This window comes from Lipotes vexillifer, unplaced genomic scaffold, assembly GCF_000442215.2.
Source record: "Lipotes vexillifer unplaced genomic scaffold, Lipotes_vexillifer_v1.1 scaffold164, whole genome shotgun sequence".
NCBI classification, from domain to species: domain Eukaryota; kingdom Metazoa; phylum Chordata; class Mammalia; order Artiodactyla; family Lipotidae; genus Lipotes; species Lipotes vexillifer.
In genome coordinates, this window is record NW_006789313.1 from 4,709,869 (window position 1) to 4,723,604 (window position 13,736).

Genomic DNA, 13,736 nt, shown 5'->3' on the forward strand with positions numbered 1-13,736 from the left:
CACTCTTTCTCAATCCTATCTTCCCCCACTCCTCAGAGAACCCTAGGGACTGGGCCTCAGGCTCACCCAGAGATCCTACCACCTTCCTAAGTAAAGTTCCTTCAGCCCCTAGTATAAAGCCTCTCACCATCCCCCTCACACACCATAACCAAATTCCCTTCCTCCTAACTTCCCACTCCCATCCCGTCTTTCATGTCACAATACCTTGAGTATAAATTCAGGCTCCAAGGGGGCAAGTTCACTACAGACTTTGAGGAGGAAAGCCTGGGTAGAGTAAGCTGCATCATTTGTGTTTACGTCTGACACCAGAGTAGAACACAGAAAGCTCATTAGAACCATCTGGGAATTGGGAAAGAGAGGGGAGAAAGGAGAAAAGAGGTAATAAGGACCAACTTAAGCATCCACTCAGGCCAACTTCCAAAGACAGAGAGAATGAACCCAGATTCAGGAAGATGTCTGTCCGGCTGAGAGGTCAGAAAAGGGGATTAGGAAGTAAGAAACCAGAGTTCCTTCCCCTTCTCTCTGTGGAGGGGATCAGCCTTTGGTGACCACTCTACCCGACTTCCCTAGGCACCCCCACTCCACCATCAACCTCTCCCCAGCTCTGGAACTTTTACCTTCTTTTCCTGAAGGGCCTGGTCAGCAGGCTCAGGACGGGATTCAGAGTCCCCAGGGGTGAGCTTCGGGGTCAGATCCTCCGCTTTCTCCGCCTCTCCCAAGCTTAGACTATAAAAAGGCATTTGAGCCTCTGCCCATTCCTTGTCTTCTAGCTTTTTCTCTCCAGAAGAAGACCGTCGACCCTGGGGATAGTGACAGCTATGAATCCCAGCACTCACCCACAGCCCCTCATACAAGACAGAGATGTGAAAGCAGCATCCAGGGCTAGGAAGAGCCCATATCTACCTTCTAGCACCTAAACTCGCCTCCCCTCACACCCCAGAATGGATCTGTCCAGTCTGACAAGAGGGATCCCTCAGTATCACACACACGCCCTTTCCCAGATCAACATTCTGAGCCTTTGCTCAGATGCTTCATGATCTTCCGGCTTCTTTCATCTCCTTACGGATGTCACAGCCTAGGATCCTGGGGCCCTTCACAACACACCTCCCAAGAGGCTATTAAGGTATTTTTAGAGTCAGAAGAAAAAGGACCAAGTCCCAGATCAATCGCCCAGCAATCGTGAGCTTACCCTCTGAGCCTCAGCTTCCTCACTCCCTGCCACCTACCTGATGGGGCTGTTACAAGATTAAATGGGGTCATGTATGTATGACTCTTTGCAAATTGCAAAGCCCTAAATAAATGTAAGATGGCAGTAGCTGTAATCCTGACAATGACTCTATGACGTGGATTTTCATTGATCTCATCTTAAAGGTGAGGAAATTAAAGCTTCAAAAGGTTGAGTCTTTGGGTAGTATAGTCATTTTCACAGTATTGATTCTTCCAATCCAAGAACATGGCATGTCTCTCCATCTGCTGGTGCCATCTTTGATTTCTTTCATGAGTATCCTATAGTTTTCTGAGTACAGGTCTTTTGTCTCCTTAGGTAGGTTTATTCCTGGGTATTTTATTCTTTCTGTTGCAATGGTAAACGAGATTGTTTCCCTAATTTCTCCTTCTGATCTTTCGTTGTTAGTGTATAGGAATGCAAGAGATTTCTGTGTATTAATTTTGTATCCTGTGACTTTACCAAATTCACTGATAAGCTCTAGTAGTTTTCTGGTGGCCCTTTTAGGATTTCCTATGTATATATAGTATCATGTCATCTGCCAACAGTGACAGTTTTACTTCTTTTCCAATCTGGATTCCTTCTCTTTCTTTTTCTTCTCTGACTGCCACGGCTAGGACTTCCAAAACTATGTTGAATAATAGTGGCGAGAGTGGACCACTCTGGAGAAGATGTGGAGAAAAGGGAACCCTCCTACACTGTTGGTGGGAATGTAAATTGATACAGCCACTATGGAAAACAGGAAACTAAAAAATATTAATAGAACTACCATATGACCCAGAAATCCCACTCCTGGGCATATACCCAGAGAAAACCATAATTCAAAAAGATACATGCACCCTAATGTTCACTGTAGCACTATTTACAATAGCCAGGACATGGAAGCAACCAAAATGTCCATCAACAGAGGAATGGATAAAGAAGATGTGGTAAATACAGACAATAGAATATTACTCAGGCATAAAAAGGAACAAAATAGTGCCATTTGCAGAGACATGGATAGACCTAGAGACTGTCATACAGAGGGAAGTCAGTCAGAAAGAGAAAACCAAATATCGTGTGGTGTCGCTAATGTGTGGAGTGTAGAAGGATGGTACAGATGAACTTAGTTGCAAGCCAGAGGTAGAGACGCAGATGTGGAGAACAGACTTGTAGATGCCAGAGAGGGGGAAGGGGAGGTGGGATGAACTGGGAGATTGGGATTGACATATATACACTACTATGTATAAAATAGATGACTAATGAGAACCTACTGTACAGCACAGGGAACTCTACTCAATATTCTGTGGGAAGGAAATCTAAAAAAGAGGGGATGTGTATATACGTGTAACTGGTTCACTCTGTTGTACAGCAGAGGCTAACACAACATCATGGAGCAATTATACTCCAATAAAAATTAATTTAGAAAAAAAAAAAAAGGTTGAGTCTTGCCCAAGGTTGAGTGGCTTATAATTGGCAAAAATGGTAGAGGGCTCAGATTTGCCTTTCCCTCAGTCCAAATCTCAAGTCTACATAGAAGGAATGTGTTTGTCTACCGATCCTGACCTGCATAGTAGACGTGCTTATATAGATGTGTACAAGTGGACGTGTGTCTACACGTGCACACACAGGGAAGTGGTACTGTAGTTGTTTCTCATGCCTTGTAAGATCTCAAAAGCACCTGGCTGACTCTGCTACTGCAATAGTGTATCGGCTCTCCTCCCGAGCAGAGGCTTTCCAAGGACAAAGCCTACTTACGCTCTATTGTCCAGAATCTCTGCACTAGATAAGCAGTAAGAGTGATGACGCTCATGAAGACAGCCCTCGGGTAAAAGATGCCTCAGGAAGAGGCTCTGAGGAAAGAAGGTACACAGACACAGAGTAGCACACAGGGACTGAAAGCTAGTGACTAGACATTCTAACAGACATGGCTGCAGTGAAGACAACTGTTTGGAGCTATTACCAAAGCTGCTTCCTGAGCTCTCTCTGTGGCAGAGATGGTTTTCAAGACCCTGGGGCAGGTCAGAAGGCCTAGACCCTCAGAGAAGCACTGAGCCCTTGAGGCTGGAGGCTCAGAGAGCAGGTGGTTGCTGGCACTCAGGCTGCACAGGTCAGATTGCACCATGTGAGGTATCTGGAGACTCTGGGTTAAGGGGCTGGTGGACACAGTGCTCTTCAGAGTGGCGAGTGTGGCCAGGCACTGGTTCTCCAAGGAGAGGATGTCTGAGTGGGCAGACACATGCCCATGTGGTTTCTCCAAGGTCTTCAGGTCAGGAAGTGTGGCCAGGCACCGGTTCTCCAAGGAGAGGATGTCTGAGTGGGTAGACACATGCCCATGTGGTTTCTCCAAGGTCTTCAGGTCAGGAAGTGTGGCCAGGCACCGATTCTCCAAGGAGAGGATGTCTGGGTGGGTAGACACATGCCCATGTGGTTTCTCCAAGGTCTTCAGGTCAGGAAGTGTGGCCAGGCACCGGTTGTCCAAGGAGAGGATGTCCAGGTGAGTAGACACACGCCCATGTAGCTTCTCCATGGCTGGAGCCCAACCAGTATATGCCTAGAAGGAGAGAAAGACAGGTAATGAGCAGCTGGCTGTATTGGGAGTGCATGCGTACTGGGACTAAATCTTTCCCATAGTCCTCCTTGTAATGCCAGTGACCTGAAGGCAGAAAACAACCAATATTTGTTTTTCCAGGACTGGGTTCATTCCAAGGATGTATACAGGGAGTATTCTAAGGGAAAGGAGTAGGGAAAAGGTGAGGTAGAAGCTTAAGAGTAAGGAAGTTTAAAAAACAAAAAAAGGGACTTCGCTGGTGGTCCAGTGGGTAAGACTCTGTGCTCCCAATGCAGGGGGCCTGGGTTCCATCCCTGGTTGGGGAACTAGATCCCACATTCATGCCGCAACTAAGAGTTCGCATGCCGCAACTAAGAGTCCACATGCCGCAAATAAAAGATCCTGCATGTGGCTTCCCTGGCGGCGCAGTGGTTGAGAGTCCGCCTGCCGATGCAGGGGACACGGATACGTGCCCCAGTCCAGGAGGATCCCACATGCCGCGGAGCGGCTGGGCCCGTGAGCCATGGCCGCTGAGCCTGCGCATCTGGAGCCTGTGCTCCGCAACAGGAGAGGCCACAACAGTGAGAGGCCCGCGTACCACGAAAAAAAGATCCTGCATGCCGTGACGAAGGCCCGGCCCAGACATACATACATACATACATAAATTAATTAATTAATTTTAAAAAAGCTGCGCATCTGAGCCTGTGCTCCGCAACAGGAGAGGCCACAACAGTGAGAGGCCCGCGTACCACGAAAAAAAGATCCTGCATGCCGTGACGAAGGCCCGGCCCAGACATACATACATACATACATAAATTAATTAATTAATTTTAAAAAAGAGCTGGAGAGGAAAGGAACATGTCTTCACATGAAGGGGTAAAGGAGACCTCCCAGGGCTATCAGTATGATCCCAACTTAGCACAGGAGCCGTACTTGTAATCTGGACTCTGGATTCTTAGCTCCAGAGAAACAAACATTTTGATCAAGTTGTCTATACTCACCACCTCAACTTCCTTGCCTCCTACTCACTCTTAACCGACTAAATGGGATTCTTTTTCCACTATTCCTCCAAGGCTGTCCTCTCAGGTAACTAATGAAATTCTTCTTACTATAAGAATAGACATATCTTGGAGCTTATCTTACTTCATCTCTCAAGTGGAATATGACCCTGTGATCACTGTCTCACTGAAACTCTCTCCCTTTGACTTGCAGGGTGCTGTCCCGGTTTTCCTCTTACAATCCTGATCACACCTTCCTGGGGGGTTCTTTCTCTGCTCTTCCTTGAATGTTGATGCTGCTTAGAGTTCTTTTCTAACCCTTCTATAAACTTTCCCAGGGTGGTCTCACCTACTCTGTTGCTCCACATAACACTGCTATGCTGGCAACTCACATATTTATTCCTTGACCTGGATCTCATCTGAGCTTCACACTCATTTATCCATTCCCCTGTTGGACATCTCCACTTGGATGACTCAAAGGTACCCAAAACTCCATAGATCCCAAATGTATCATCTTTCTACCTCTCCTCCAAATCCATTCCTCCTCATTGCCCCCTACGCTTACAAGGGTTTGGTATAAAATAGGCTTGAGTTTGAATCCTGATGGGACCTTGGGCTAGTTCCTTAAACTCTCTGTGCCGCAGTTTCATCACAAAACTGAAATAAATGCCTACCTCATAGAGTTGTATAGGAATAAATAAGAAAAAATATATCAAGCACTTAGAGTTAGTAAGTGTGCAATAAGTGGAAGCTATTATTATTTATTATTGTTATCATCCAATAAATTACCAAATCCTATTGATTCTACTCCCTCAATGTCTCCCAGATCTATCCAATTCTCTCTGTTCTGCCTGCCACCGTCATCGCTGAAACCCTCCAATCCACGTGGCACACAGTATGTAGATCTGCCTAAAGGAGCTCCCAATACATACCCCAGCCACCATTTACAACACCTTGTTTATTTCATCATAATAAAAATTTATCTTGTTAGCCCACTTGCCTACTTGTTCCTGGTTTCTCCTTAATAAAATAAAACTCCCTGAGGGTCAGGGCTCCGGTGTCTTATTCACCTCTGCATGCCCAGCACCACACACATAACCTGGCTTCTGATCTCCCAGCCTCACCTCTTACTGCTACTCCCATCTAACGTTAAGCTTGAACCATAGAAACTGTTCTCAGCTTATGAATTGCCAGTGGATCTCTTGACTCTGGACTTTGCATAGGCAGAGGCCTAGAACATTCTTCCTTCTACCAAGACCACCCCCCTTCCCCATCCCCTCCTTTACTAGGCCAAATTCTACTTCCCTCTCACTCTGAAGGCCTCAGTTTAATAGTCAGTTCCTCCAAGGAGCCTCAGGTGACACCCAGCCCCCAGTCTGGTACAGGTGGTCCTTCTATGTTCTCACACTGCACTTCCTCTAGCACAGAACACATCCTCTATATTGTAATTGCCTGGTCATTTGTCTTTCATCCCCCCAGACTATAAATTCCTGAGCACAGAGACTCTTTAGCCTTGTTCACCATTGTTGCAACAATGTCTAGTCAGTGGGATTCATAAGCTTTTGAGAATCTGGTGAAAGCCATGGAGCTTTTTCACAGAAAAAACACGAGTATATACTACTTTGCATTCAATTTTCAGGGAGTCCACCCACGGATCTCCTAGAATCTCCATTAACTACAAATTAAGAACCTCTGCCTGAGAGGATGCTTGAATTTGTATCATTAGGAATGTACATACTCTCTTATTTGGACAAATGCTTATCTCCTATTTACATTTATGTATTTTAGGAATAAGTATGTTGTTAAGTCAATTGCTTAATCCTTAATATGCAAGAGCTTATGGACAGGAATGTAGAATACTTCCAAGAAGACTTGAATCGACTGACAATCCAGAACCAGAAAGGACAATGGATATCTCACTGGACATAAGTGCAGGCAAATAGCATCAAGAATGATGGCCTATATAGGCTTGTACATTTCCCTCATGTCTTTGCACTATATAAGCCCCCAGCGAAAGGACTGGGGAATCTCAGAATCGACTCAGGATTAAAAGAAGTCGTCTCATAACAAAAATTAAGTTAACAGGGCTTCCCTGTTGGTAGAGAGGTTAAGGATCTGCCTGCCAATGCAGGGGACACGGGGTTCGAGCCCTGGTCTGGGAAGATCCCACGTGCCATGGAGCAACTAAGCCTGTGTGCCACAACTACTGAGCCTGCGCTCTAGAGCCCACGAGCCACAACTACTGAAGCCCGTGTGCCTAGAGCCCGTGCTCCACAACAAGAAAAGCCACTGCAAGGAGAAGCCCGTGCACCGCAACGAAGAGTAGCCCCCGCTCGCCGCAACTAGAGAAAGCCCACACGCAGCAACGAAGACCCAACGCAGCCAAAAATAAATAAATTTTTAAAAAAAGAAAAAAAAAATTAAGTTAACAGAAAAATAGTTACATGTTTTTCACACCCTGGTGTTTGTGAAGGGAGATTCAGCTGATCTACAAATGAAAAGTAAAAGTCTCTACAAATTAAAAGTAAAAATCCCCATCTCTAATTCCATTCTCCAGGGATAACCACTGCTAAGTTTTATACGAAGAGTTTCAGACACTTTCTATGCATATACAAATATATGTATAGGTCTGTACCATCCCTTCCCCCATATCCACCACCACCCCCCTTTTTGTTTTGTTTTGTTTTACACAAAGAGGATCATATTTTAGAGACTATTCTGCACTTAGTATGCCTTGGAGACCTTGCCGTGTTAACACATTAATAGCCACCACACTTTTATGTTGGCTGTGTGACAGCCTACCCTGCTTAAGCACAGCCCGGGTTTCCGTTCCAAGGAGCACACAGAGCAAGGAAGAGCGACCCATTCTCACTTGGTCTCTTCCACCTTCTTCCTGTGGCCTTCTATCCCCGGGCCCTCCCTTTCCTTCATCCTTCCCACTCCCCCTTTCACACACCACACCCGCTCCCGGAGCTGCCGGAGGAGCAGAGCCGAGGAACCCCTCCCGGCGCCCGCCCAGCGGAGTCTCGGGAGGTCACTACCTGGCCGCGCTAGGCCCTTCCCACCGGCCCCGGCGGCCGAGTCCACGCCTAGACCCGAGGCCAGGGCCAGCTGCTGCCGGCGCTCGACCGTCCCCGGAGCCACCCGGGCCTGGAGCAGCTGGCTGTCACGCGGGGCCGCTCAGTCCTCGGCAGCAGGAAAAGGACCGGACTCTCGGCTCCGCGGGTGGGTAGAGTGGAAGCCGGAGGTGTGGCCGGGCGGGGAGCGGGGAGGAGACAGCGCGCCGCCGCAGACGCGGGGAGCGGGGAGGAGACAGCGCGCCGCCGCAGACGCGGGGCGGGGCGGTCGCGGCCCGCGGGGAAGGAGAGATGCGCGGCTGGCGATGCAACTGCAGCGAGGGCGTTGCAACCTTTTCTGGGGCCAGAGGTTGGTCGCACTCCCTCTCGCCGCCTTTCCCCCCTCTCCCCGCTTCCTCGTCCTCTTTTCTCCTGTCCCTCAGTTTTCCTCTTCTACCAAATTCCGCTCTTTTGCTAAATTGCCTCTCTTTTGTAGTATCTTCCAACACCATTTCTTGAAAAAGATTTTGTCATGTTCGCTGCCGATCTGGACACCTTTTGTCCTGGTATCAAATAGTATAGTGGGACTCTTAATTCATGCGAAAGTTACTTGGTGAAAATAGAAATAAAAGGAGACGGAAAGTCTAAAGCAATGGCCTGTAACCGGGTGTAGATATCAAATAATTAAGGCAGAGTGAACTAAGCAGCTTATGTCCATCTGGGATAGGTCCCTGGACAAAGAATTTTTTGGAGCCATCCTGAATGGCTAATGCGGAACTGTTTTCAGAAAGTGGGACCAGGCTCAGGAAAGGGACAAGTGACCTTTAGGATGGTAATGCTGGTGCTGTTTCGTAAAGAGCAGGGCCAAACAGATATTAGCAGGAGAAACATGCTTACCTCATGTAAGATAGATTATCTGTCTTCTGGAAAATATCCCTTTCCTAAGGGTAGCGGGTACCCTTGCATTCTCAGGTAACAACTGAAGCTTCAGCTCAGAATCAGGGGCATCCTTTATTCTCAATTTGTTGAGCCAGATCCCACCTAACTTCCTTAGATGCCTCTCTTACCACCTACCCCATTAGTCCCTACACTCTTTTTATAAGAAATATTTTTCTGTCCCCTTTATGATCCTGAACTACAACTTATAAATAATGTATTTTAGCATCACACTGGTGGTACAGGAAGAGTAGCAACTGGTGACCATTGCTTCCTGGTTGACTAGGAGCATCTAGAGTTTCCTTTCTGGTTAGCTGCAAGAGCAAAGAAATTCAAAGCCAGCACATTGGAACCATTGGAAATCTTTTTTAAAAATCCCCAAACCCAGGCCACACCCTAGACTGATTAAATCACAGTCTTCAGAGGCGGACCCGGGCATTAGAAGTTTTTGAAACTCCCCAGATAATACTAATGTGCAGACAAGTTTGGGAATCTCTGCCCTAGGGTCTTGCTAATCAAGGTATGGGCTGTGGACCAGCAGCATCAGCATCACCTTGTTAGAAATGCAGACTCTCAGGCCCCACATCAGACCTACTGAATCAGAATCTGTAATTTTACAAGATTCCCAGATTATTCCCACTTACGTTAAACTTTGAGAAGCACTGATCTAGACAGGTGGAGTGGGGTCTGGAGTCTGCATTTTCAAGCCCTAGGGCCAGGCCCTGCGATTTGTATTTTACAAGCTCTCCAGGCAATTTTGATACATGCTTAAGGTTAAGAACCCCAGATTAAAACTAGGGTTGTTGCTCACCCCCCTTGAAAATTTCTGATTTGGTAGGTTTAGGATAGGACCTGAGAATCTGCATTTCTAGGAAACTCTTGTATTGGGGATTCTGACCTCTGATCCAGGAACCACATTTTGAAAATCACCAGTCTAGAATGATTCTCTAGGCAGAGGGACAGTAACTGACTGATCTCTAAAGGATATTTCAGTTGGATTTTGAGACAGCCAGATGAACTGTCTCTGCCTTGCAACAGAGGAAATCTCTCAATTCACAAGATGTTTACAAAGTCCAAACTCAGCTTTTCTTTTCAGTGGATAGTGCTAAATGCACCCTGTATTATTTGTTCCTTTGAGTCCTGCTTTTCTAAACTAGCCACTCCCTTGAGTTGAAGCAATCTTTCTTAGGTTACTGTCATTCTGCCAACTGAACAGCTACCAGAGCTGAGGAGGCACTCCATTCCCTACTGGGTTAACTCTCTTAGAGCTTATTTCCAAGTTCTTAGAGGATGACTCACTTTCTCCTCCATAGGTAGCCTACACCCATAATTGTTGATCAGTGGTATTAAGCTGCAATATCCAACTGATGAGTGCAGTGTCCAGACTTACTACTTTCTGGGCTGAAGTTGTACCATCTCCTCAGCCCTTAGAAACCCCTTTATTAAGGGCCCTACCACCTATTAAAATTGCTCACCTTTAGACATACAGATGGCCAACAAGCACATGAAAGGATGCTCAACATCGCTAGTTATTAGAGAAATGCAAGTCAAAACTACAGTGAGGTACCACCTCACACGAGTCAGAATGGCCATCGTCAAAAAGTCTACAAATAATAAATGCTGGAGAGGGTGTGGAGAAAAGGGAACCCTCCTACACTGTTGGTGAGAGTGTAAGTTGGTGCAGCCACTATGGAGAACAGTATGGAAGTTCCTTAAAAAACTAAAAATAGAGCTACCATATGATCCAGCAATCTCACTCCTGGACCTACATCCAGAAAAGATGAAAACTCTAATTTGACAAGATACATGCACACCTATATTCATAGCAGCACTGTTCACCATAGCCAAGATGTGGAAACAACCTAAATGTCCACCTACAGATGAGTGAATAAAGAAGATGTGATATATATATAATGGAATACTACTCAGCCATAAAAAAAGAATGAAATATTGCCATTTGCAGCAACATTCATGGACCTAGAGATGATTATACTAAGTGAAGTAAGTCAGAGACAAGTAATATATGATATTGCTCATATGTGGAATCTAAAAAAAAAAAACAAATCAACTTATTTACAAAACAGAAACAGACTCACAGACTTCGAAAACAGACTTATGCTTACCAAAGGGGAAAGGGGTGGGGAGATAAATTAGGAGTATGAGATTAACAGGTCCACACCACTGTATATAAAATAGATAAACAACAAGGATTTACTGTATAGCACAGGGAAATATATTCAGTATCTTGTAACAACCTATAATAGAAAAGAATCTGAAGCTGTACACCTGAAATTGTACATCAATTGTAGTTAAATTTTAAAAAACTGCTCACCTCTTCTAGTCAGTTTTATTGCACACTTCTTATCCTCTCCCATTTTGAGTCAATTTTATTGCACACTTCTTATCCTCCCCCATTTTGAGTCAATAAATATCTGTTAAGCACCTATGAAGTGCAAGACAGTATGTAAAATGTATAAAACATGCCTTCTTCTCAAGGCTTCATGGTCTCATAAAGGAGACAGACACATGCAGGAGACACAAGAATACAAGGCGAATTATGAGCAGTACTATATTCTACTAAGGAACAAACTCAGGATTCTGTGAAGGGGGGACCGTGAGAAACTTCCTGGAGGGAGTAGACTTTGAACTGGGAAGGGTAGATCTCTGATAAGAAGCTAAGAGGGCAGTGAGTGCCTGGGGATTATAAAGACCCTTGGTTTCACCAGATTTTTCTTTTCCCTTTTGTGAATATTTACCTTTAGATTCACAGCTTGTGCTTCTATTCAGTCTATCCACTGCCAGCTTCAAAGAATCACCCAAGCAGTGATTTATGGACAAGCATGTATTCGGTTGCACTTGGCATCCCGGAGGAGCTTCAGATTCTTTTCCATTATGGATTGTTAAAAGATATTAATACCCTTTAACTGCTCCCACTTGTAGAGTCTAAGTATGAGTTTTGTGAATAAAGCCTACCACTCCATGGAGGTGAATCTACATTGGAGATGTGGCATAATAAAGACAGCAGGCTTGGAAGTCCTTCTTCCTGTGTTTAAATACATGCTCAACATTTATAAACTGTGTGACCTTTGGTGAGTAAATTCACTCCTCTAAGCTTCAGTTTTCCTATCTGTAAAATGGGGATAATAATAGCATCCACTTTTTATGGGTTGTTTGGCATTTAAATGAGATAATGCATGTAAAGCAGTTAACACACTGCCTGGCACATAGCAGGCACTTAAACAATGTTAGCTATATTCTAAAACAAGCAGTTCTTACTCCATTGTGAGACAGTTGGCTTTAATCAGTGACAGTTTGCTTGAAAAGTGTGCAATGCGTTGAGGCTCAGATTACCTGTCTGGTAATGAGTCAAGCTGGTATACAGCTAGAAGACCTCTAGCTCCCTAAATGCCTTAGCCTCAGCTGGAGTCCAGATGAATCCATATCCCTATCTCAGGAGCAGTGTTAGTCTGGAGTAGCTGGGGATAAACCTGTAACCCTCTGTATGGCACTCATGGTCTCAGGGGTGCTACAGCACACTGGCCACCCTGTTTGGTGTCATCTAGCTTGCTAATCTAAAAGGGTGTAGCCTGGAAACTTAATTTCAGAGTACCAGGGTACACTTTTTGAAATGTGTGTAGAGATCCTTAGGACTATCCCAAGCTCTGGAGCTCATGACTGTAATAACACTATGATGTTGATAGTACAGGTATTATTTCTATTTTATGGATTAAGATACTGGTATTCAGATGTTGAGAATGGACTTGAGGACACAGAGGGGGAAGGGGAGCCTGGGACATAGTGAGAGAGTAGCGTGGACATATATACACTACCAAATGTAAAATAGATAGCTAGTGGGAAGCTGCTGCATAGCACAGGGAGATCAGCTCGGTGCTTTGTGACCACCTAGAGGGGTAGGATAGGGAGGGTGGGAGGGAGGCTCAAGAGGGAGGGGCTATGGGGATATATGTATGCATATAGCTGATTCACTTTGTTGTACAGCAGAAACTAACACAACATTGTAAAGCAATTATACTCCAATAAAGATGTATATATATTAGAAAAAGACACTGGTATTCAAAGTGATTAAAGGACTTACCCATGATTACCAAAACAGCAACTGATTTGGGGCTTGAACCCAAGACACTGATTCTAATTCACTCTAATTCACACTCTCAAGCTATATTTTTTTCCCAATTCTAAATCAGAAATACAGGTTATTGTACCTTGAATCGTCAGCCATAATAATAATACCATAAACCTCTATCTCTCAGAGGAAAAAAGACTATAATCTCACCACTAATGACATATACATGTATTCATGCATGTATTTATGCATAGGCATGTATATATATGTTATGTATGTATATTTTTGTAGTTGTATTAGCAAAAGTTGTGATAAATTCACACTTTTCCACCTATGATCCCTTGATCCCAAGAGTTCGCTAGGATTTGGAATGTAGTCTGTGGCCCTGACAGAGTAATTATGTCATAATTACTGCCCTGCCTGTAGACCTAACTTGTGATGCTTGTCTCAGCGAGTCTCTTGGTCCTGATGTTATAAGGATGTCACCTGGAGACTGCTCTCATTGAAAAGCCTTCCTGTTCATTATCCAGACTATGCCACCTGCCTTGGCTTCCTACACTGTGTAGAGAAGGGTTTGAATTGCACTATCCAAAATCTCTTCATTCCGTGGTTCTAGTAAACAATCTTTCTATCCAGTTTTTCACTCTTTTGGTTAGACATTGTTGCTTCTACCTCCTGGACTGTCAGTCTGGATAAATAATAGCGCTTAGTTTTGCAGCTAGTAGGATTTCTATGTGATTTTTACCACCACCCCCTTTTTTTTTTCATTTTTTAACCTTTTCTGTTATCGATTTTCCAGATGTCCAGGACATAATATATATATATATATATATATATATATATATATATATATATACACACACACACACATATAACTGAATCACTTTGCTGTACACCTGAAACTAAC

General features: G+C 44.7%; 1 protein-coding gene across 2 annotated transcripts in view; it reads right to left on the reverse strand.

Moving 5' to 3' along the window:
* Nucleotides 1-3,734, reverse strand: part of TEP1 (telomerase associated protein 1) — a 37,396-nt gene extending 33,662 nt beyond the window's left edge. For both annotated transcript variants that reach the window (XM_007462541.1, XM_007462540.1), the window contains exons 1-3: nucleotides 3,168-3,734; nucleotides 618-800; nucleotides 205-339 (exon numbers count right to left, since the gene is read on the reverse strand). In XM_007462541.1, the coding sequence (XP_007462603.1) occupies nucleotides 205-339; nucleotides 618-800; nucleotides 3,168-3,734 (885 nt within the window). The remainder of the gene's footprint in view (nucleotides 1-204; nucleotides 340-617; nucleotides 801-3,167) is intronic.
* Nucleotides 3,735-13,736: the final 10,002 nt, after the last annotated feature.